At 44.9% G+C, this 24,958-nt stretch overlaps 1 protein-coding gene across 1 annotated transcript; it reads left to right on the top strand.

Moving 5' to 3' along the window:
* Positions 1–5,352: 5,352 nt before the first annotated feature.
* On the top strand, positions 5,353–24,498 carry EVA1B (eva-1 homolog B). The gene is made up of 3 exons (XM_060784053.2): positions 5,353–5,594; positions 19,870–19,959; positions 22,843–24,498. The coding sequence occupies exons 2-3, from the start codon at positions 19,893–19,895 to the stop codon at positions 23,274–23,276; spliced, it is 501 nt and encodes a 166-aa protein (XP_060640036.2). The 5' UTR covers positions 5,353–5,594; positions 19,870–19,892; the 3' UTR covers positions 23,277–24,498.
* The last annotated feature ends 460 nt before the right edge of the window (positions 24,499–24,958 follow it).

Below are 24,958 nucleotides of genomic sequence, written 5' to 3'. Positions count from 1 at the left end.
TTTGGTTGAGATCCATCATTGTTTGAGTCCACAGTGCTCTCTGGATGTAGGTGTACTACAACTCCCAAACTCAAGGTTAATGCCCACCAAACCCTTCTAGTGTTTTCTGTTGGCCATGGGAGTCCTGTACGCCACATTTGGTTCAATGCCATAATTGGTGGAGTTCAGAATGCTCTTTGATTGTAGATGAACTATAAATCCCGGCAACTACAACTCCCAAATGACAAAATCAATTTTTTTTGAGTGAAGGACATACATTGGGTTGTTAGGTGTAGGCTGTCCAAATTTGGTGTCAATTGGCCCACTGGTTTTTGAGTTCTGTTAATCCCACAAACGAACATTACATTTTTATTTATATAGATGATGATGATGATTATTATTATTGTTATTATTATTATTATTATTATTATTATTATTAAAAGACATCTAGAGCAGCTCACAATAAAATCAACACAATATAATCTAAAACCTAAGATATTAAACCAGTTGTTGCCAAAAGCTTTCATGGCCGGAATCACTGGGTTGCTGTGAGTTTTCCGGGCTGTATGACCATGTTCCAGAAGCATTCTTTCCTGATGTAGATTCAGGCAAAACGCCAGGAGAGAATGCTTCTGGAACATGGCCATACAGCCCGGAAAACTCAAAGCAACCTGGTGTTGTTGTTGTGATACTTACTTGTATGCTTCCTCTCTGGATCCAGACCCAGGCGGATGGCATTGACGTACTTCCTGCGAATGGAAGCTAAAGATAGATTTATTTTAAAAACCAATTGAGTTTCTAAAAGAAAAACCAAACTGAAAAGAAAACAAGGCAACGGCAGCCAGGAAAAGTTAATTGGTGACCAAAGAAAAACAAAACCCAAAATGCCCCTTTGACCGAACTAAACTCAGATCGCAAAAGTGACTCTTGCATGGGGATCTGTGCTGCTAACTGGATTGTGGAGCAGAAGTTATGTGTGTTTTTGGACTGGCTGGGGGATGCTGGGAGTGCAAAATGAAGGGATGTTTTCCTTCCAAACGCACCCAATGCCTCTCTATGCGCTTTTTCCCTGCTTGCTCTGTGTGCATGGAAAGGGGTAGAAATATCATTACGCGATGTGAAATAGAAAGGCCTTTCTGTGCTGGGCCTCCTTTGAAGCCAGGGATGGGCCTCCTGGACAAACAACCGCAAGGGACGCCTCTACAAACAAGGCCCCCGTTTTCCTTTCCAGGCAGGATTTGCCCAGAGGCCTTTCTTTTTCCTATGACAGCACTTGGCCATCCAGTCTCACCCCCTTTTACCGATCAGGGAGGCACAATCTGATCCCTCTCGACAGAGGGCCATCCAGCCTCCATTTAAAAATCTCTAGAGACGGAAATTACACCACATTCCCAGAACTGGGAGGGAGTCCAAAGGTCATGCAGTCCAAGCCCATTCTGCTAGGCAGGGAGACACAATCCGATCCTTCCCAACAGAGGGTCATCCAGTCTCCATTTAAAAATCTCTAGAGAAGGAGATTCCATCACATTCCCAGATTTGGAAGGGAGTCCAAAGGCCATGCAGTCCAACCCCATTCCTCTAGGCAGGAAGACACAATCTGATCCCTCTCGACAGAGGGCCATCCGGCCTCCATTTAAAAATCTCTACAGAAGGAGATTCCACCACATTCCTAGAACTGGGAGGGAGTCCAAAGGTCATGCAGTCCAAGCCCATTCTGCTAGGCAGGGAGACACAATCTGATCCCTCTCGAAAGAGGGCCATCCGGCCTCCATTTAAAAATCTCTAGAGAAGGAGATTCCACCGCATTCCCAGAATTAGGAGAGAGTCCAAAGGCCATGCAGTCCAAGCCCATTCTGCTAGGCAGGGAGACACAATCCGATCCTTCCTGACAGATGGCCACCCCGCTTCCATTTAAAAATCTCTAGAGAAGGAGATTCCACCACGTTCCCAGAATTGGGAGGGAGTTCAAAGGCCATGCAGTCCAAGCCCATTCTGCTACGCAGAGAGACACAATCTGATCCTTCCCGACAGAGGGTCATCCAGCCTCCATTTAAAAATCTCTAGAGAAGCAGATACCACAACATTCCCAGAGTTTGGAGGGAGTTCAAAGGCAATGCTGTCCAATCCCATTCTGGTAGGCAGGGAGACACAATCCGATCCCTCTCGACAGAGTGCCATCCAGCCTCCATTTAAAAATCTCTAGAGACAGAGATTATACCACATTCCCAGAATTGGGAGTCCAAAGACCATGCAGTCCAGCTCCATCCTGCTAGGCAGGGAGACACAATCCGATCCCTCCCGATAGAGGGCCATCTACCTCTGCTTAGAAACCTCCAGAGAAGGATAGACACCCCAATGGACTCTGAGGTTGGGGCATCTTCCATCATCAAGCCACTGCTCTAATAATCAGGTAGGGAATATGCATGGTCTCCTTTCCAATAATAATAATAATAATAATAATAATAATAATAATAATAATAATAACAATAATTTTACTCTAGTCTCAGGAGTAGTAGAAGGCTTGTTGTTATTGTTGTTATTTCACTCTAGTCTCTGGAGTAACAGAAGGGAAGTCTGCTGTGAGCTGGAGCCCAAAAAAGGGAGTATGTATGGTCTCTTTCCAATTATTATTATTATTAGTAGTAGTAGTAGTAGTAGTAGTAGTAGTATTTAATTCTAGCCTCTAGAGTTGCTGAAGGCAAGCCTGCTGTGAGCTGGAGCCCAAAAGGGGAATGTGTATGGTCTAATCCCTATTATTATTATTATTATTATTATTATTATTATTATTAGAAACACAACAAGATGAGTACACAGCAAACAAGATCACTCTGCTGGCTTTTGTATTGGATCACACGTCGGACACTTCCCAAGTGTCTAGGGCTGTGTGATGTATTGGCGAATAATGTGTGCAGATCTGAGTAGGGTGGCCTTTTGCAGCTGACAGATGGTATTTTTTTCAGCACTGATTGTTTTTAAGTGCAGGCCAAGGTGTTTAGGTACTGCACCCAGTGTGCCAGTCACCACTGGGACCACTTTTACTGGCTTGTGCCAGAGTCTTTGCAGTTCAATCTTTAAATCCTCATATTGTGTAATAATAATAATAGTATTTATTATTATTATTATTATTATTATTATTTCACTCTAGTCTCTAGAGGTACAGAAGGCAAGCCTGCTGTGACCTAGAGCCCAAAAAAAGGGAATATGCATGATCTCCTTTCCAATAATGATAACAGGAACGGAAACCATACATCATTATTATTATTTGAAACACAACAAGATGAGTCCACATCAGACATTCGGCTGGCTGTTATATTGGATCACACGTCGGACACTTCCCAAGTGTCTAGGGCTGTGTGATGTATCGGCGAATAATGTGTGCAGATCAAAGTAGAGTGGCCTTTTGCAGCTGACAGATGGTAATTTGGTCAGCGCCAATTGTTTTTAAGTGCAGGCCAAGGTCTTTAGGCATTGTACCCAGTGTGCCAATCACCACTGGGACCACCTGGACTGGCTTGTGCCAGAGTCTTTGCAATTCTGTCTTTAAATCCTCATATTGTGGTGTTGTTGTTGTTGTTATTATTATTATTATTATTATTATTATTATTATTATTATTAGAAACATCACAAGATGAATCCACAGCAGATACTCTGCTGGCTGTTGTATTAGATCACACGTCGGACACTTCCCAAGTGTCTAAAACTGTGTGATGTCTCGGCAAATAATGAGTGCAGATCCGAATAGGGTGGCCTTTTGCAGGTGACAAATGGTAATTTGGTCAGCGCTAATTTTTAAGTGCAGGCCAAGGTCTTTAGGCACTGAACCCAGTGTGCCAATCACCACTGGGACCACCTTGACTGGCTAGTACCAGAGTCTTTGCAATTCTGTCTTTAAATTCTTATATTGTGTTGTTGTTATTATTATTATTATTATTATTATTATTATTATTTGAAACACCACAAGATGAATCCACAACAGACACTCTGCTGGCTGTTGTATTGGATCACATGTCGGACACTTTCCAAGTGTCTAAAACTGTGTGATGTATCAGCTAATAATGTGTGCAGATCAAAGTAGAGTGGCCTTTTGCAGCTGACAGATGGTAATTTGGCCAGCGCCAATTGTTTTTAAGTGCAGGCCAAGGTCTTTAGGCACTGCACCCAGTGTACTGATCACCCCTGGGGCCACCTTGACTGGCTTGTGCCAGAGTCTTTGCAGTTCGATCTTTAAATCCTCTTATTATTATTATTATTATTATTATTATTATTATTATTTCACTCTAGTCTCTAGAGTTGCAGAAGGTAAGTGTGCTGGAAGCTGGAGCCCAAAAAAGGGAATATGTATGATCTCCTTTCCAATAATGATAATAGGAAAGGAGACCATACATCATTATTATTATTTGAAACACAACAAGGTGAGTCCACTTCCTAAGTGTCTAGGACTGTGTGATGTATCAGCAAATAATGTATGCAGATCCGAGTAGGGTGGCCTTTTGCAGCTGACAAATGGTAATTTGGTCGGCGCTAATTGTTTTTAAGTGCAGGCCGTGGTCTTTAGGCACTGTACCCAGTGTGCCAATAAACACTGGGACCACCTTGATTGGCTTGTACCAGAGTCTTTGCAGTTCTGTCTTTAAGTCCTCATATTGTGTTGTTGTTGTTGTTATGTATTGTCAAAGGCTTTCATGGCCAGAATCCATGGGTTGTTGTAGGTTTTTCCGGGCTATATGGCCATGTTCTGGAGGCAATTTTTCTCCTGACGTTTCGCCTGCATCTATGGCAAGCATCCTCAGAGGTAATGAGGTCTGTTGGAACTGGGAAAAATGGGTTTATATATCTGTGGAATGACCAGGGTGAGACAAAGGACTTTTGTTTGCTGGGGCTAGCTGTGAATGTTTCAGCTGATCACCTTGATTAGCATTCAATGGCTTGGAAGCGCCTGGGGGGAATCTTTTGTTGAGAGTGTTATTATTATTATTATTATTATTATTATTAAACTGTAGTCTCTAGAGTTGCAGAAGGTAAGTCTGCTGGAGGCTGGAGCCCCAAAAAAGGGAATATGTGTGATCTCCTTTCCAATAATAATAACAATAATAATAATGGGAAAGGAGACCATGCATTATTATTATTATTAATAATAATAATAATAATAATTTACTTTAGTCTCTGGAGCAGCCTAAAGCAAGCCTGCTCCATCTGACCCACTTCCCAATATTGAAATGTGGCTGAACGTTGGAAAGGGGTAGGTTGCTTTAGCCATGCCTTGAGCAAAGGGGGTGGGACTAGATGCCCTTTGGGGGACCCTCTCAACTCCGAATCGGTCATCCGCTGGGACTTTGCGCCCTCTTTGCATGGACTTTGCAGAAGCCAGAGTGCCTCCCCCCCCCCTTCCCTCCTTCCCTCTCTCCTCCTCTCCATCCCTCCTTCCTTCCTCTCCTCCCTCTTTCCCTCCTTCCCTCCTTCCTGCTTCTGGGAAGCCAGGGAGGGAGCGGCCGGAGAGGGTCCCGCCTGCCGGCCATCGGGACTGGAAGAGAGAAAGAAAGAGAAAGAAAGAAAGAGAGGGAAAGAAAGAAAGAGAAGGAAAGAAAGGCTCCCTTTCCCCGGTCCAACTGGGACAGGTAAGACCCGGATTTGGGGAGGAACTCCCTTTGCCGACCCTAAGGATGGCTCTCTCCCAAAAGCATTCCTTCGCCTTCAGGCTAGGTCCATCTTCCTCTTGATTTGTGTGGTCCCCTTTCCAGTTGTTATTGTTGTTGTTGTTGTTGTTTCACTGTAGTCTCTGGAGCAGCAGAAGTCAAGCTTGCTGCAAACTGGAGCCGGAAAAGGGGAAGATTTATGGTCTCATTTTCAATAATAATGACAATAATAATAATAATAATAATAATAATAATAATAATACAATAATCAAAAGCCATCACAGTGATCTTGTTTGCTGTGTACTAATATTGTTGTGTATCCATGATGATGATGACCGAGGCTGAGCCTCCATCCAGCATCACAGAAGTGAGAAAGAAAGAGGAAGGAGGGAGGGAGGGAGGGAGGGAGGAAGGAAGGAAGGAAGGAAGGAAGGAAGGAAGGAAGGAAGGAAGGAAGGAAGGAAGGAAGGAAGGAAGATGGCTGGAAGGTGCCCACTTTGGAGAGTGGTTTCCCAGAAAGAGGGAAGAAGGGAGGGAGGGAGGGAGGGAGGGGAAGGAAGGAAGGAAGGAAGGAAGGAAGGAAGGAAGGAAGGAAGGAAGGAAAGAGAGAAGAGGGCTGGGAAGGTATCCACTTTGGAGAGTGGTTTCCAAGAAAGAGAAAGGGAGGAAGAAAGAGAAAGAAGGAAACAAGGAAAGAAGGAAAGAAAGAAGGAAACAAGGAAGGAAAAATAGAAGAAAATGAAGAGGGAGGGAGGAAGGAAAAAAGAAAAGCAAAAAAAGAGGAAGGAAGGAAAGAAAGAAAGCAAGAAAAGGACTGGAAGGTACCCACTTTGGAGAGTGGTTTCCAAGAAAGAGGAAGGAAGGAAAGAAGGAGGAAAAGAAAGAAGGCAGAAAGGAAGGAAAGTGAGAAGAGGGCTGGAAGGTGCGCACTTTGGAGAGTGGTTTCCAAGAAAGAAGAAGGAAGGAAGGAAGGAAGGAAGGAAGGAAGGAAGGGAAGAGAGAAGAGGGCTGGAAGATGCCCACTTTGGAAAGTGGTTTCCAAGAAAGAGGGAGGGAGGAAGGAAAGAAGAAAGGAGAGAAAGAGGGAAAGAAGGAAGGAAGGAAGGAAAAAGGAAAGACAGAAGAAGGATGGAGGATGCCCACTTTGGAGAGTAGTTTCCAAGAAAGCGGAAGGGAGGAAGGAGAGAAAGAAGGAAAGAAAGAAGAAAGAAAGGAAAGAAGGAATGGAAGAAGGAAGCAAGAAAGCAAGGAAGGAAAGATAGAAGAAGGATGGAGGGTGTCCATTTTGGAGAGTGGTTTCCAAGAAAGAGAGAGAGGGGGGGGAGGAAGGAAGGAAGGAAGGAAAGACAGAAGAAGGATGGAGGGTGCTCACTTTGGAGAGTAGTTTCCAAGAAAGAGGGAGGGAGGGAGGAGAGAAGGAAGGAAGGAAGGAAAGAAAGACAGAAGGAAAGACAGAAGAAGGATGGAGAGTCCCCACTTTAGAGAGTAGTTTCCGAGAAAGAGGGAAGGAGGGAGGGAGGGAGAAGACTGGAAGGTGCCCACTTTGGAAAGTGGTTTCCAAGGCAAGGAGACTTTGGGGCTCAACTCTGGAGATGAAAGCAGAGGATGATGATGAGGATGATGAAGCCCCATCTGCCTGAGCCCAACGAGAGGCCACATCTCCTTAAAGAGGAAGCACATTCATCCATGTATCTATTGAGAACGTGAAGCCCAGGCAGCATGGGACTCCGGCTCCTGAAATTCCTGGCTCTTAGGGCTTCTCTGGGAGTTGAAGTCCAAAACCCAAAATAGGCCCAAGGATCCATCCACAACTGTTGCATTCATCCTGGGAGTTATAGTTTGGGAAGGCACCTGTATGCTTGCCCTGATCATAGAATCAAAGAGTTGGAAGAGACCTCATGGGCCATCCAGTCCAACCCCCTGCCAAGAAGCAGGAATATTGCATTCAAATCACCCCTGACAGATGGCCATCCAGCCTCTGTTTAAAAGCTTCCAAAGAAGGAGCCTCCACCACACTCCGGGGCAGAGAGTTCCACTGCTGAACGGCTCTCACAGTCAGGAAGTTCTTCCTCATGTTCAGATGGAATCTCCTCTCTTGTAGTTTGAAGCCATTGTTCCTTGTCCTAATCTCCATGGAAGCAGAAAACAAGCTTGCTCCCTCCTCCCTGTGGCTTCCTCTCACATATTTATTCATGGCTATCATATCTCCTCTCAGCCTTCTCTTCTTCAGGCTAAACATGCCCAGCTCCTTAAGCCGCTCCTCATAGGGCTTGTTCTCCAGACCCTTGATCATTTTAGTCACCCTCCTCTGGACACATTCTAGCTTGTCAATATCTCTCTTGAATTGTGGTGCCCAGAATTGGACACAATATTCCAGGTGTGGTCTAACCAAAGCAGAATAGAGGGGCAGCATTACTTCCCTAGATCTAGACACTATGCTCCTATTGATGCAGGCCAAAATCCCATTGGCTTTTTTTGCCGCCACATCACATTGTTGGCTCATGTTGATCCCATGGTATTGAGTCCTGACAGTTCCAAGTGGACACCCAACTTCACCCATTCTCTAGTGCGGATGCATCTCAGCGATCTGTTGGTGCCCAGATTTGGGTTGCTGCTAAGAGAGGGTCAGCATCAGACCCTTCCACTGCCCTTTAACCCCTGACCTGCCTCCAGTTGGAACCCTTGACCCGTCCCATCACAGCCTCCTTAGGGGTCAGCTCCTGGCATTTATTAATTCATCCAAACCAGAAGATTGCCCTGACAAATTGTATTTCTAGCCCCCAAAGAACCAGGAGCAAAGACTCCCTCGTGGGTAAGAGCCCTCTGTGCATGCCCAGAAGCACTTAGCAGGGGAGAATTTGGGCAGCGAGCTCCAGCCAAAGACAGAGAGATCCATGACATTCCCTTGAGCCATGTGAAAGGCTATGTCCGAACCACCATCGAGACTTCCTTGCCCAAGAAAACCTACAAAATCCACGGGGTCCCCATTTGAAAGCACATAGGGACAAGTCTCTTTCTCGGTTCCTTCCTGCTTTCTATTCTTCATCCTCACTTTTCTGCCACATTGCATTGCAGAGTCCTCCAGGAAGCCCTGGGGTTGCAGGGGATTTGCTTCTGATTAGAGAGAAACATTCCTGGAGGTTTTCCTGTGTCTCTCTTTGTAAACAGTGAAAACAGAAAAAAGGGGGGAAAGAGGTCCATGGATGTGTTGGGCGCCTGCATTTTTGTCCTTTTGCACACTTTGCAAGATAGAAGAAGAAGGCCACCTCATTCTCAAAATACCTCCTCCTTACATTTTCGCAAAACTATGGCTGTGTCCACACCTTTGGATTGATACAGTTTGGCACTGCTTTTAATAATAATAATAATAATAATAATAATATCACTTTTAATGGCTCGCTGCTATGAAGTCTTTGGAGTTGGAGCATTCTTAGGCAGAGAAGGGAAAAGACATTATAGAACTACAGTTCCTGGTTTCCATAGCATTAAGCCATGACAAATTATATTATTATTATTATTATTATTATTATTATTATGGTGTCAAACTGCATTCATTCTACAGTGTGATTATTATTATTATTAAAAGGGTGCCAAATTGCATTAATTTAACAATGTGGGTATTATTATTATTATTATTATTATGGTGTCAAACTGCATTAATTCTACAGTATATATTATTATTATTATTATTACTAAAAGTGGTTTCAAACTTCATTAATTCTATAGTGTGGATTTTATTATTACTATTATTGTTAAAATGGTTTTCCAACTGCAATAATTCCAAAGTGTAGATATTATTATTATTATTATTATTATTATTGGTGTCAAACTGCATTAATGCTACAGTGTGATTATTATTATTATTATTATTATTATTATTATTAAAAGGGGTGCCAAATTGCATGAATTTAACAATGTGGGTATTATTATTATTATTATTATTATGGTGTCAAACTGCATTAATTCTACAGTATATATTATTATTATTGTTATTATTACTAAAAGTGGTTTCAAGCTTCATTAATTCTCTAGTGTGGATTTTATTATTACTATTATTATTATTAAAATGGTTTTCAAACTGCAATAATTCCAAAGTGTAGATATTATTATTATTATTATTATTGGTGTCAAACTGCATTAATTCTACAATGTGATTATTATTATTATTATTATTATTATTATTATTATTATAAGGGGTGCCAAATTGAATTAATTCTATAGTGTGGATATTCTATAGTGTGGATACTATTATTATTAAAATGGTTTCAAACTGCAGTAATTCCAAAGTGTAGATATTATTATTATTATTATTATTGGTGTCAAACTGCATTAATTCTACAATGTGATTATTATTATTATTATTATTATTATTATAAGGGGTGCCAAATTGAATTAATTCTATAGTGTGGATATTCTATAGTGTGGATACTATTATTATTAAAATGGTTTCAAACTGCAGTAATTCCAAAGTGTAGATATTATTATTATTATTATTATTAAAAGTTGTGTCAAACTGCATTAATTCCAAAGTGTGGTTGTTGTTGTTGTTGTTGTTATTATTATTATTATTATTATTATTATTTAAAGTGGTGTCAAAATTGCATTCATGCGACAGCGTAGATGATGTTGTTGTTGTTATTATTATTATTATTATTATTATTATATGTCGCTGTGCATCTGTTGAACTGTGGCTTGAATAGTGTTCCCAGGTTTTCAAAGCAACAATAACTTAAAATTTGTGGCATGAAGTAGAGGAATGGTTTTAAATATAGCAATGCAGTTCGTATTATTCTTGAAAGGAGTAGCATAATAAGTGGTAAAAATCACATTTGTAGAATAGTTTATTCTTTTATTTGTTTCTGTATAGACTATGAAAATCTGCTTGTGATCAAGAGAGAATAGCAGGGGATAAATTATTATTATTAATTTATTAGGTATTATGAATTATTATTTATTAATAATAATTACATATTTTTTTGCAAAAGAAAGCAAGACAAGACAAAAGACAACCAACAGGACAGGTTGCAACGCAGCCAAGAAATGCAAATGCTAATCCCAAAGCCAGCCACATGCATAAAGTACCCTTAGTAACATAACACAAAATATATTATTCAATGGCGAAAGGATTGCTGATGAGAAAGTGGAAACTCACACATCCTGAAATGTGGCAAATGCATCTTTTTTTTTTTAATTTCCCCTTTCGCCATTCTGATGTGACAGGACATTTTTCCCCAATATGTCATCTTGCCAGTGTCAAAATGAAAGATTTTCCAGATTCTGTCACTTATTTTATTTATTTCGGTTTCTTCTGCCCCGCCCTTCTCACCCCGAAGGGGACTCAGGGCGGCTTACAAAGGCACAATTCGATGCCATCATCACATAACAGTAGTAAACAAAATAACATCAATTAAACAGTTGAACAGTTAAGACAACAATTCCTGCATTACAACCCTAAAACCAGTAAAACCAATAAAACAATACAAACCTAATTACTCCTCATAGACGGTCAGCGTTCGCTATCTCATAGACCAAATTCTAATTCCACATTTGTCAGTCCTGTCAGTCCTAGTCGATTGATTGTCCTTATCTAGTTGTCAGATTGCCCAAAGGCCTGGTCCCACAACCACGTCTTTACTTTCCTCCTGAAGGAGAGGAGGGATGTTGATGCCCTAATTTCTCCCAGGAGTGAGTTCCACAGGTGAGGGGCCACCACCGAGAAGGCCCTGCTCCTCGTCCCCACCAACCTCACTTGTGATAGCAGTGGGGTCGAGAGCAGGGCCTCCCCAGATGATCTCAGACTCCGGGGTGGGACATAGAGGGAGATACGTTCGGATAGATAAACTGGACCAGAACCGTATAGGGTTTTGTAGGTCAAAACCAGCACCTTGAATTGTGCTCGGAACTGAACTGGCAGCCAGTGGAGCTGACACAGCAGGGGGGTGGTGTGCTCCCTGTATGACAGTCCGGTGACTAATCTGGCTGCCGCTCGCTGGACCAGTTGAAGTTTCCGAACAGTCTTCAAGGGCAACCCCACGTAGAGTGCGTTGCAGTAGTCTATTTGGGATGTAACAAGAGTGTGGACCACTGTTTGCACCTTCTAATTGGGCAGACACCGACAATAGAGAAAGGAGAAGATCTGTATGCTGGGAGCATTCATGATGATGATAATAAGGATAATATTAATGCTCTACCAGGATGTCATTACAGCCAGTGTTGGGATGGTTTAAGTCTCTGCCTGTGCATGCCTCTACACTGTAGAATTAATGCAGTTTGACTGCCACGGCTCAATACTAAGTAATCTTGGGACTTATAGATTTGCAAAGTCCATAGAATTATAGTTTGCAAGGTTTTTTATCCTTCTCAGTTTGGCCCCCCTTTAACTGCTATGATCCACTGCTTTGGAATCATGGAAGCTGTAGTTTTGCAAGGCCGATAGCCTTCTCCAAGTGCATCTACACAGTACAATTAATGCAGTTGGACACCACTTTGAGTGCCATGGCTCATTGCTAAGGAATCCAGGGAGTTGGGTGTGGATTTTAGGCAAAAAGAGGTCATAAATGGGGAAGGCGTGATGGTCACAGGGTGCCCTGGATTCAATTCTCCTGCCTCTCAATGAGCCCCATGACAAGCCCCCAGGGAAGGAAGGGCCCAGAAGAGCTATGCATTTCTTGACTTTTAAGTTGCAAGGACTATGCAACTTCAATGTTATGCTGGCTTTAGCTCAGGGGCCAGGCTTTGACACAGGGACTGGGCTTTAGCACAGCAGTTAACCGTCAGTTGCAGTAAATCTTTCCAATTGAAAGGTTGACAGTTTGAAGTCTGAGTCAGGGTGAACTCCTGGCTTTTAGCCCAGCTTCTGCCTACCTAGCAGTTCAAAAGCAAATGTGAGTAGATAAATAGGTCCTGCTTTAAAGCGGGGAGGTATTTAAGGCACCCATAAGGAAATGCCAGAAAAATGCCAGTGATTTGATCAAGGAGAACGTTTACGAAAAAAGCTCGGTGGGGGGGGGGGGGGAGATGAAGCAACAGCACCCGCCCCTCCCCCATAGCTGGGACCGAGCACAAGCCTCCAAGATACCGAAGATGGAAAAGCCTATATATACCTCTATCTATTTACAGTTGTCTGTCTTATCAGTGTGTAACGGCATTGAATGTTTGCCATATGTGTGTTCTGTGATCTGCCCTGCATCCCCTTTGGAGTGAGAAGGACAGTGTTCTGTCTTCCAGGAGCATAGTTTGCATTACCTTTTAGTTGCATGGGATCAGGGGTGGCTCGTCCATTACGCGAAGTAAGTGGTCGCAGAACACTTTTTTTGCCAGGGGCGCAGAGGCGCCTCTGTAAATGCCCCTTGACCGTCACTTGAGGAGCGCCCCCTCAGCTCACAACAGCCCTAGCAGTCCGGGGGGGGGGGGGGGGGCTTGGCTTTCTTGCCTCGCCCCTCTCGTTCCTGCTCCACCTGGCCACCGGGTGCGCGAGCAGAGCCGGCACTCAATCATTCTCTGTGTTCGATCCCTTCCCCATGACCAGCTCCCTTTCCCGATCCCCCTGCGCTCCACCCGCCTCCTCTCCTCTCCCCAATCCGCAGGTGGGCCAAGGGGCGGAGCCACCACGCCTGGTCCACTTCGGGTCTGGAGGCGTGTCAGAAGACCCCAGCGTGTGCACCAAAAGTCACCTCTTCTCCTGACTTTCTCTTCAGAGAGAGAGAGAGAGCGCCCCTCCGGCTGGAGGTATCTCCCACCTCCGCTCCCTCCTTTGTTTTTGTGCCTACCTTCAGGAAAGGTGGGCATCTCCACCTCTGTCTCTCTCTCTCTCTCTCTCTCTTGGTCCCAATGGCTGAGGAGAAAGTCAGGAGAAGAGGTGACTTTTGGTGCACACGCTGGGGTCTTCAGGCACGCCTCCGGACCCAAAGCAGGCCAGGCAAGGGAGCAAATGCGGCAAGTGTAGTTACTGGGATGTATAGTTCACCTACAATCAAAGAGCATTCTGAACTCCACTAATAATGGAATTGAACCAAATATGGCACACAGAACTCCCACGACAAACAGAAAATATATATCAGTGATTGGTTGGGGGGGGGGGGGGGTCGTGCCAAAATACTGTTTGCTTACCATTGAAAATTACCTAGGGCCGCCTCTGCATGGGATAGTGTTCTTTTGCGTTTCCCCAGGGCTGCTACAGACCCATCAGCACCCTGGAAGTTAAACAGTAGCAGAGTCTACAAAGCCAGCCTGCAGGCCCTTTTGCAGCTATTGGTTTAGGAAAGTATCTCTTTGGGTTTAGAGACCGCCCTTTTTCCTAGGTTTGAGGTCTCCATTTTGGCATCTTCCCTGCCTCCTTCAGTAGAGAAAGAAAGCTTCAGATGTGCTGTTGGTCAGGCAGGTAGCTCTGAAAAAAATCATTGTAAGTACAATTGAGGATTGAGTTATATAGATAATAAGCTAATTGAGATAGATAGAATAGCAATTGAGATTTAATTGAGTTATAGATAGCAACTGAGATATAGAAAAGTTAATTGAGTAACTAAGTCATATAGACAGAAAGAAAGATAGAGAAGCTTATTGAGTCATAGATAGATATTGAGTTATTGAATATTATAGAGCATTACTTCATCTCCAAAGCTAACCTTGAGCTATAGATAGGGGAAAAACCTGTTTTTTCTAACCATACTAGCTCAGGGTTAGGGTGAAAGGATCCCAGGATATTTTCTACCATTTGGGGAAGAGTTACCTCAATAACTGAAGGAAAAAGAAAGAAAGATCATCTCTATGGTTTCACCAATTGACTGTTTTGTTTGTAACTTTGACAAGCTGTGCCAAGTCTGCAAGGACTTTCAGAAATAAATATTCTGTTTTGATGTTCCAAACCTGAAGTGGCCTCAGTTGCTGAGATTTTTTGAGCTTCTAAAGAAAGACCCCCCCCCCCCCCCGCGGTCCGCCCAGACAAAGAGAGAAACACATCTTAGTTTTAATTTTATAGGATCTGGGTGTGACGGCACAGACAGAATATAAATACTGTAAATAAATAGTTCATTCCTTGAAACTGAAGTTGCACAAGCTATGCGTTTCTTGACGTTGAAGTCGCATTGAAGTTGTAAGAGCTGTGCAGTTTTTTGAGACTGAAGTTGCCAAGGAACAAATTTCCAACTTCTTTTCTCCAACTGTCAGTAGGAAAACAGAGCTGGGTTTGTAGCAGAGTTCCAAGGCTCACATGGATCTCCAAATCATAAGGGCTGCTGTTGTTATGCTGGTCAGCACATTTTGGTGTCTCAAATGTTAGCCCTGTTTCTGGGTCTATTTGACCTGCTGGTTCTCAAAATTGCACCAGTTATCCCCTTTAAAAGGTAAAGGGTTCCCCTTGACATTAATTCTAGTCGTGTCCAACTCTGGGGGTTGGTGCTCATCTCCACTTCTAAACTGAAAAGCCGGCGTTGTCCATAGACGCCTCCAAGGTCATGTGGCCAGTTTCGGATTGTCAGAGGTCTTTTAACTCCCGCCACTGCAGGCGGGAGCCCTGACAATTCGGTCGCGCGCTGTGAAGCATTTGCTCGGTTCTTTGCAGACAAAGTCGCCTTGATCCGTTCTGGGTTGGACGCCGCGTTAAATGCAGTCTCTGTGGATGTAACAAGAGCACCTGCTTGTCCCATTTTGATGGATTCTTTTCAGTTTGTGAAACCCGAGGATGTGGACAAGATACTTGGAGGAATGAGGCCCACCACGTCCATCCTAGACCCCTGCCCATCCTGGCTTCTGAGGGAGGCCAGAGGGGGATTGGCTGAGTGGGTAACAGTGGTGGTGAATGCCTCCCTTCGGGAAGGCAAGATTCCAGCGAGCCTAAAACAGGCTATCATAAAGCCGCTGTTGAAGAAACCATCACTGGACCCCACTAATTTGGACAACTTTCGGCCTGTTTCCAATCTCCCCTTCTTGGGCAAAGTCATGGAAAGCGTGGTGGCCTCACAACTCCAGGTATTCTTGAGAGACACGGATTATCTGGATCCGGCACAGTCTGGTTTCAGACCGGGACATGGTACCGAGACGGTCTTGGTCGCCTTAGTGGATGATCTGCGCCGGGAGCTAGACAGGGGGAGTGTGTCCCTGTTGGTGCTCCTGGACCTCTCAGCGGCCTTCGATACCGTCGACCACGGTATCCTCCTGGGGCGCCTTGCGGACATGGGTCTTGGAAGCATTGCTCTGCAGTGGCTCCGGTCATTCCTGGAGGGTCGCACCCAGAAGGTGTCATTGGGGGACTCCTGTTCCGCACCACAGCCTTTGACTTGTGGGGTGCCACAGGGTTCCATACTGTCCCCCATGCTGTTTAATATCTACATGAAGCCGCTGGGTGAGATCATCCGGAGTTTCGGGGTGCGGTGTCATCTGTACGCAGATGATGTCCAACTCTGTCACTCCTTCCCACCTGCTACTAAGGAGGCTGTCCAGGTCCTGAACCGGTGCCTGGCCGCTGTGACGGTCTGGATGAGGGCGAACAAACTGAAATTAAATCCAGACAAGACAGAGGTACTCCTGGTCAGTCGCAAGGCCGAACGGGGTATAGGGTTACAGCCTGTGCTGGACGGGGTCGCACTCCCCTTGAAGGCGCAGGTTCGCAGCTTGGGTGTGACCCTGGACTCATCGTTGAGCCTGGATCCCCAGGTTTCAGCAGTGACCAGGGGAGCATTTGCACAGCTCAGGCTCGTGCGCCAGCTGCGCCCGTATCTCGGGAAGTCTGACTTGGCCACGGTGGTACACGCTCTGGTCACATCCCGCCTTGACTACTGCAACGCTCTCTACGTGGGGCTGCCCCTGAAGACGGCCCGGAAGCTTCAGCTGGTTCAGCGCGCGGCAGCCATGTTACTAACTGGAGCGGGTAGCAGGGAGCATACAACGCCCTTGCTGTCCCAGCTCCACTGGCTGCCGATTTGCTACCGGACCCAATTCAAGGTGCTGGTCTTGGCCTATAAAGCCCTAAACGGTTCCGGCCCAAAATACCTTTCAGACCGCATCTCGGCCTACGAGCCCACGAGGACCTTGAGATCGCCTGGGGAGGCCCTTCTCTCGATCCCGCCTGCCTCACAGGCACGGCTGGCGGGGACGAGGGAGAGGGCCTTCTCGGTGGTGGCCCCCCGGTTGTGGAACACTCTCCCTGCGGACATCAGACAGGCGCCCTCCCTCATGTCCTTTCGAAAAAGCCTTAAGACATGGCTGTTCGAGAGAGCATTTGATTGAGTGCTATTACAATGAGGTAAGAAGATCGGAATGGAACAAGGAATATGAGACTGGTTATGATTCTACTAAGAGACGAAGCGGATTTTTAGTGTTGTCTGTAATTGTTGTATAGTCTATATGTGGTTGTAACGGGTTCTCTTTGTAAATTGTCTTCTATATGTATTTGTACACCGCCATGAGTCGCCCTGTGGGCTGAGAATGGCGGTTAATAAGTGCATCAAATAAATAAATAAATAAATAAATAAATGGCTGCATGGAGTGCCATTACCCTCCTGCCGAAGCGGTATCTACTTTTTTTTTAATTGATAATGTTTATTGTGAGATTTTTTCGTGACAATGAAAGAGGGGGAACAATCAGAGTGATAGTAAAGTGGGAAATTAAAAGAGTGATAACGTATGGGGAGGGTAAAAATAGAGAGATGGAGGTAGGGAGGGTTGGAACACCGGGGTGGAGGGATAAATAATAAAAAAAGAAAGTTGCTGACTTCCGGTTCAGTCCGCAGAAGTGCAATCTACTCACATTTGCTTGTTTTTTATTTATTTCTTTATTTATTTATTTATTTATTTCGGTTGCTTCTACCCCGCCCTTCTCACCCCAGGGGGGACTCAGGGTGGCTTACACAAGCAAGGCACAATTCGATGCCCGCATTACATGACAGCAAAAAAAACAAAGCATCAGTTAACGACAGCAATTTTAGCATTAATAACAATTAACAGAACAGTAATTATAATCGGCAGAAAACAACCCTAAAACCAATAAAAGCAGGTAAAAACAGTAAGAGCAATACAAACCTCATTGCTGGTCTACATTTCACAGTCTCATAGTTTAAATTCCAATTTCCATACCTTGTCGATCCTATCCATCTGGTTTCCATATTTAATTGTCAGGATGCCCAAAGGCCTGGTCCCATAGCCACGTCTTTACCTTCCTCCTGAAGGCAAGGAGGGATGTTGATGCCCTGATTTCCCCCGGGAGTGAGTTCCACAGGTGGGGGGCCACCACCGAGAAGGCCCTGCTCCTTGTCCCCACCAACCTCACTTGTGATAGCGGTGGGGTCGAAAGCAGGGCCTCCCCGGATGATCTCAAATTCTGGGATGGGACGTAGAGGGAGATACGTTCGGACAGATACGCTGGACCGGAACCGTAAAGGGTTTTGTAGGTCAAAACCAGCACCTTGAATTGTGCTCAGAACTGAATCAGCAGCAAGTGGAGCTGACACAGCAAGGGGGTGGTGTGTTCCCTGTATGTCGCCCCGGTTAGCAATCTGGCTGCCGCTCGCTGGACCAGTTGAAGTTTCCGAACAGTCTTCAAGGGCAACCCCACGTAGAGTGCGTTGCAGTAGTCTATACGGGATGTAACAAGAGCGTGGACCACTGTGGCCAGATCAGACTTCCCGAGGTATGGGCGCAACTGGTGCACAAGTTTTAATTGCGCAAAAGCTCTCCCGGCCACCGCTAGGTTGGCAGAAGCTGGGATTAACAACAGGAGCTCATCCCACTCCCTGAATTTGAACCGCCAATCAATCAGCAAGTTCAGCAGCTCAGAGGTTTAACCTGGGGTTCCCCTGTAAGCTGTAGTTTTTGAGATTCAGGACATGTGCCAGCTTCCAGTCTCCATAGAAAACCAGGATAATCCTATCTAAGAAACTATCTGATGTGATCCATCCAATGCAATTGTCTGAATCAGGCCTAACACCCAAAGACACCAAAAACTCTTTTTTTTTTTTGTTGGGCTGTGTTGTTGCTATTTTTATATGACCCCTGTCCTCGGACCATTTCAGGCTCAGGAGAAGCCTGTTGGTGAGCAAGAAGAAAAACTTCTGAGGCTAAAGAGATTGCAAGTGAGGAGACTAAAAACATGGCTAAATGACCCTCTGTGATCCAAAGACTGCATTTTCAGACCTTTTTGCCCATCCAAAAATCCTGAAAATCCAGGTAAAAGATTTAAGTCTGAGAAAACGAGGAGTAAAATAGGATTTCCTCTCTTTTGGGGAAACAAAAAAAGAGAGATCCCATGCTGTTAGATGGAGCATATGCGCCATGGAGAAGGGGGAATGCAAATATTTATTTGTCGTGTCAGAGCAACCAGTCCATTATATTACATTTCTAACAGAACAAAGCAAACAAACAGACAAATACAAAACTTGTGAGTTTGGTAGTTGGTTAAATGTCCTTTGACCAGTATCTGGCCATTTGGAGTGCTTCTGGTGTTGCTGCAAGAAGGTCCTCCATTGTGCATGTGGCAGGGCTCAGTTTGCATTGCAGCAGGTGGTCTGTGGTTTGCTCTTCTCCACACTCGCATGTCGAGGATTCCACTTTGTAGCCCCATTTCTCAAGGTTGGCTCTGCATCTCGTGGTGCCAGCGCGCAGTCTGTTCAGTGCCTTCCAAGTCGCCCAGTCTTCTGTGTGCCCAGGAGGGAGTCTCTCATTTGGTATCAGCCATTGGTTGAGGTGCTGGGTTTGAGCCTGCCACTTTTGGACTCTCGCTTGCTGAGGTGTTCCAGCGAGTGTCTCTGTAGATCTTAGAAAACTATGTCTAGATTTAAGTCGTTGACGTGCTGGCTGATACCCAAACAGGGGATGAGCTGGAGATGTCTCTGCCTTGGTACTTTCACTATTGGCTGCTACTTCCCGGCGGATGTCAGGTGGTGCAATACCGGCTAGACAGTGTAATTTCTCCAGTGGTGTAGGGTGCAGACACCCTGTGATAATGCGGCATGTCTCATTCAGAGCCACATCTACTGTTTTAGTGTGGTGAGATGTGTTCCACCAAATGGAGAATGCAAATGGGAATCAGGGTCATAAACACAGACAGGGAGAAGTATGGCAAGTTGTTCATTCTCCAACATAGTGATCCCCAAACCCTAGTCCTGCAGGTGTTTTGGGCTTCAGTTCCTGGCTGCCTTGGGTAATGATCAAGGGATTTGGGGAAACAAACTCCAAGACACTTGGAAGAATTTGAGAAAGTGTGGTTTGGGAGACCTTGGATGTTGGAGTGATGGAGGTGGTTATGATGGTTCCTTCCTTCTTGCAGGTGCCTCGGAAGGGAGCCACAGGATGGAGACGCAACCACGGGAGATGGAACTTCTCAGCAACAGCATTGCCGCCTATGCGCATATTCGAGGTGGGTGCTCATCTGGGAAGAGCGACAACCGAGCACACAATGCACAAGGCCTTATCCATTTGGGTACCAAGCTTGAGTCCATTCGTCCTCCTGGTGTCATACCCTATTTACTCTAATGCTCACCTTTCTTTGGGCGAAATTACCTTGCAAAAATTAGGATGCACATTAGATTCGCAGAATACAGTAATCGTATTGAGGTGTGCATTAGATTCAATGGCGCATGAGACTTGAGTCAATGCTGTACTCTGCATTCTGGCACCTGAAATCCAAGCAAAAGCCACCATTCCTCTCCTATGACTCCTTTCCTTATTTTGTGTATATTTCCTTCTCGCATCCCCAAAATATCAGATTTAAGCATTTTCACAGCTGGTCAGCAGCAATTCTCCTTCTGCAGTAGATGGAATATTTGTTTTTCCAGACTTGGATGCCATCTGAGCCCTATTGAAAGGCCTCCAAAGGAGGAGTTTTCCTGCGCTCTCCTTGGCATCTAGAGTGGGAAGGGTCTCCCAAAGGGCATCTAGTCCAGTCCATTTCTGCCAGAGAAGAATACTTACTCATGGAAGATGCCCATCCAAAGGAGGTGTGTCCAACAGCAAATTGGAAGCGTCCCTCAAAGGGCATCGAGCCCAGCCCATTTCTCCCAGAAAGGAATACTTACTCCTAGAAGATGTCCATCCAAAGGAGGCGGGTCCAAGAGTGATTGGAAGGGTCTCCCAGAGGGCATCTAGCCCAGCCCATTTCTCCCAGGGAGGAATACTTACTCCTAGAAGTGCCCATCCAAAGGAGGTGGGTCCAAGAGTAATTGGAAGGGTCTCCCAAAGGGCATCGAGCCCAGCCCATTTCTCCCAGGGAGGAATACTTACTCCTAGAAGATGCCCATCCAAAGGAGGCGGGTCCAAGAGTGATTGGAAGGGTCTCCCAAAGGGCATCTAGCCCAGCCCATTTCTCCCAGGGAGGAATACTTACTCCTAGAAGATGCCCATCCAAAGGAGGTGGGTCCAAGAGTGATTGGAAGGGTCCCCCAAAGGGCATCTAGCCCAGCCCATTTCTCCCAGGGAGGAATACTTACTCCTAGAAGATGCCCTTCCAAAGGAGGTGTGTCCAAGAGCAAAGTGGAAGGGTCCCCCAAAGAGCATCTAGTCCAGACCCATTCTGCCAGGCCAGGCAGGAATTCACACTCCTGGAAGATGCCCATCCAACCTTCGTAGAAAGGCATTGAAAGGTGGGGTCCACCACTTTCTAAGAGTGTCCATTCCCTGCCCCTTCCTTCAGCCACGATCTGCCTCCTGGCTCCATTTCTGGCCATCTCAGGGAATTTTAGCCTGCATTTTAATTCTGCATTGGCGCCCCCGGTAACACAATGGGTTAAACCCTTGTGCCAGCAGGACTGAAGGCTGACAGGTCGGAGGTTGGAATCTGGGGGAGAGCGAGGATGAGCTCCCTCTGTCAACTTTAGCTTCTCATGCGGGGACATGAGAGAAGCCTCCCACACAGATGGTAAAATATCAAAAACATCTGGGCATCCGCTGGGCAACGTCCTTGAAGACGGCCAATTCTCTCACACCAGAAGCGACTTGGAGTTCCTCGAGTCACTTCTGACACGAAAAAGAATTCTGTGTTAGCCATTTCATATGCAACTCATGTCTAACTGTTTCTAATAATATATGTTTAATGTCTACACACCCAAGTTTATTGTCTAATAGGTTTATTCCCCATCTCAACTTTCAATTCTTTCCAAAGAATATACAATAATAGCAATAAACTTGTATTGCTTTATTGTATATTCTTTTGTATTATTTCTGATGTTGCCTGTTACTTTGTAAGGCATTGAATGTTTACCTGTTTTTGTGCTGTAAACCGTCCTAAGTCCCTTTGGGGAGAGATGTGCGATCTAGAAACAAAGTTTTATTATTATATTATTATTTTAACAGAGTTTTATCTCTTTGTTTTAATGATGTTGTACCCTGTCTCAAGTCACAAGGAGGGGGGTGAATAATTACATTATTATTATTATTATTATTATTATTATTATTATTATTATTATTTTACTGCCACAAAAACACAGTATGCCACAGCAAACGAGATCTATATGCTGGATTCTGTATTTGATTACATCATCATCATCATCATTATTATTATTATTATTATTATTATTATTATTATTATTTGATACACAACAAGATTAGTACACAGCAAACAAGATCACAATGCTGGATTTTGTATTTGATTACACGTCGGACACTTCCCAAGTGTCTAGCACTGTGTAAAGTGTCCGACATGTGGTCAAATACAAAAGTCAGCATAGTGATCTTGTTTGCTATGTACTAATCTTGTTGTTGTTGTTGTTGTTGTTGTTACAATGTTACACTCTGTAACAAAATTTTAAAAAATCTGTTCCTGGTTTGAAAGTGTTATTTCCTGTTTAATTTTACACTCCTTACTTTGAAAGTAGTTGTTCTACTCCAGAAACTTTGTTTTTGTGGCTGCAACAAACTAGGTTGAATTGGTTGAGACTCTATAGCAGTGGTTCTCAACCTGGGGTTCCCAAATGTTTTTGGCCTTCAACTCCCAGAAACCCTAACAGCTGGTAAACTGGCTGGGATTTCTGGGAGTTGTAGGCCAAAAACATCTGGGGACCCCAGGTTGAGAACTACTGCTCTATGGGATAGTCATTGAAAAACTACAGCAAAATGTTCTGCAGGATATCCCTCCTGCAAAAACAAAGTTTTGATAGTTTAATCAACTTTCCCCATGTTTTTATGATAGATCCAATTGGGAAATGACATTGATTATCCAGGAACAAAAATCATGCCATATAGTGTTATTTATTTATTTACTTATTTATTATCACCATCATCATCAGCTTCCTCTCTGTCCCCGTAGACCACCCCGAAAGCTTTGGCCTCTACTTCGTCCTGGGCGTCTGTTTTGGTCTGGTCTTGACCCTTTGCCTGCTGGTCATCCACATCTCCTGGCAGCCCCAGGCCCTTCCTCCCAGGCCCAGGAAGAAGCAGCTGCAGGACTTAAGTGAGGAAGACGATGAAGAAGACGATGAGGAGGAGGAAGAGGAAGAGGAGGAGGACACCGTTGACGCTGAGTCGTCCCAACCGGTGCTAGCCTTGACGGAGCTTCCCTCAGAGCCTCAGGCAACCCCTCCAGACGGGACGACCGTCAATGTTTTCGCTTCTGCCGAGGAACTGGAAAGGGCTCAGCGGCTGGAGGAGCGGGAGCGGATCCTGAGGGAGATCTGGCGCAATGGACAGCCAGACATCTTGGGCTCTGGCACTGGGACCCTTGGGAGGGTCCACTACTATTGACCTCCAATAGACAAATGGATGGGTGGGCTCGTGTCTGCACAGCATCCCTCTCTTCGTTTTGGTTTTGGGGGGCGGTTTTGTACCCACGTCCCAAATATTAGCCAGATAGCAACTCAAGGGTTGCTGATTTTATGAAAAGTCAAAGGCAAAGTGATCGGTTTACATATTTGAAAGGCTGTCCTAAAGAAGAGGGAGTAGGCTTGTTTTCTGCTGCCCTGGAGACTAGGACTCAGTGATTCCATGGGTTCAAATGACAGAGAAGGAGATCCCACCTGAAAATTAGAAAGAACTTCTTAGAGCTGTTCAACAGTGGAACTCTCTGCCTCAGTGTCCATTGGGGGCTTCTTCCTTGGAGGCTTTTAAAAGAGGCTGGTGGTCATCTTTTGGGGGTACTTTGATTATACTTTTCCTGCATAGAAGAAGCAGGTTGGACTGGATGGCCCTTGGGGTCTCTTCCAACTCTAGAAGCCTTTGATTCTACAGCCTTATTTCTTCACAAACCCGTGAATATCTACGTATGAAGCTGGATGGACCCCTTTTGGGAGGGCTTGGATGGTGCTTTTCCTGCCTGGCAAAAAGGGGTTGGAGTGGTTGACCTCTTGGGGTCTCTTCCAACTCTATTATTCAATGATTCAGTTGTTCTACTTGCCACAATAGACGCAAGCAGCAAAAAGCTCAACGATATTCGAACTCATTAAGTGACCAGCGCCTAGTTAAAACTCTCAAAGTGTTGTTATTTTGCGGAGAAAGCAGAAAAGTTTGTTTGCAACAATGGACACAATGCTCAAGTGGCCAAAGGACCCACAATATTCAAACTCATTAAGTGACCAGCACCCAGTTAAAACTCTTGGAGAGCGGGTAGCCAATGCTAAAGCGGTGCCAAGCGGTGCCTCATCCGTGGAGAGCAAACCTTGCAAGGAAATGGTGCTATGACCCCAACTGCTTTGTGGACCACAAAATACATTGGGATCCTGGGCAAAGCAAGTGGGCAGTTGGCAGAATTGACCCATAGCTTCTTTTACTCCAATTTGTCCCTTAAGTGGGTTTCTTTCTGTGCCCAGATGCCACCCATTTGGAGAAGGGATTTTTGGAGGGGGGGGGGCTTTATATTTTCTCATTGCCTTCAGGTATCTTGTGGTTTACACCAGGAAAATAATAATCCATCGTGTATAAGTGTGCCTTATTCTTTTTATACATGCATATAAAAACAAGAGTCATTCCAGTTTGTTATGTTTTGCCGTTTGGCCTTTCAGCTGACTTTCCGCACAAACTCTTCAAACAGGGAAGGAGCCAAGGGGCATCCCCAGATAACTATGCTCTCCAACCCTCCTGATTTGACCAAAATAATCCTTTGGCTATGCAACGTTTGCAGCTGCTTTGAAAAAGTCCCAGTTGCTCTCTTTCCAGTTCCCTGCTTTATCCCCAGCTGACCCCAGTGGCCGCAAACCGGGTTCAAAGGAGTTGTGAATGGGGAGAGTTTGTTTTTGTTTGAGTCCTTTTTCCATTGGAGTCAAGCAAAAGCAAACTGCTGTATGCTCTCTTTGCTGGTTTGTTCTTCCTCATTGGTCCCTTCTGGCCTTCTTGACTGCGACAGAGCTACCTGACCAATGCAAAATGTTCGAGAACATGAACTATGAGTGGATTTTTTGAGAGAGAGACTTGCAATGGAATGCATGTCAAGG

The sequence above is a fragment of the Anolis sagrei genome, chromosome X (genome assembly GCF_037176765.1).
Source record: "Anolis sagrei isolate rAnoSag1 chromosome X, rAnoSag1.mat, whole genome shotgun sequence".
Classification (NCBI taxonomy): domain Eukaryota; kingdom Metazoa; phylum Chordata; class Lepidosauria; order Squamata; family Dactyloidae; genus Anolis; species Anolis sagrei.
The sequence above is the reverse complement of the archived record's forward strand: the minus strand, read 5'-3'. Positions and strand labels throughout refer to the sequence as shown.

What these genes read in the sequence shown, in the direction of transcription:
- EVA1B (XM_060784053.2), top strand. Translation starts at nt 19,893, where the DNA reads ATGGAGACGCAACCACGGGAGATGGAACTTCTCAGCAACAGCATTGCC. An exon ending in CGCCTATGCGCATATTCGAG is followed by an intron (nt 19,960 to 22,842) that starts GTGGGTGCTCAT and finishes CTGTCCCCGTAG; the next exon opens with ACCACCCCGAAAGCTTTGGC.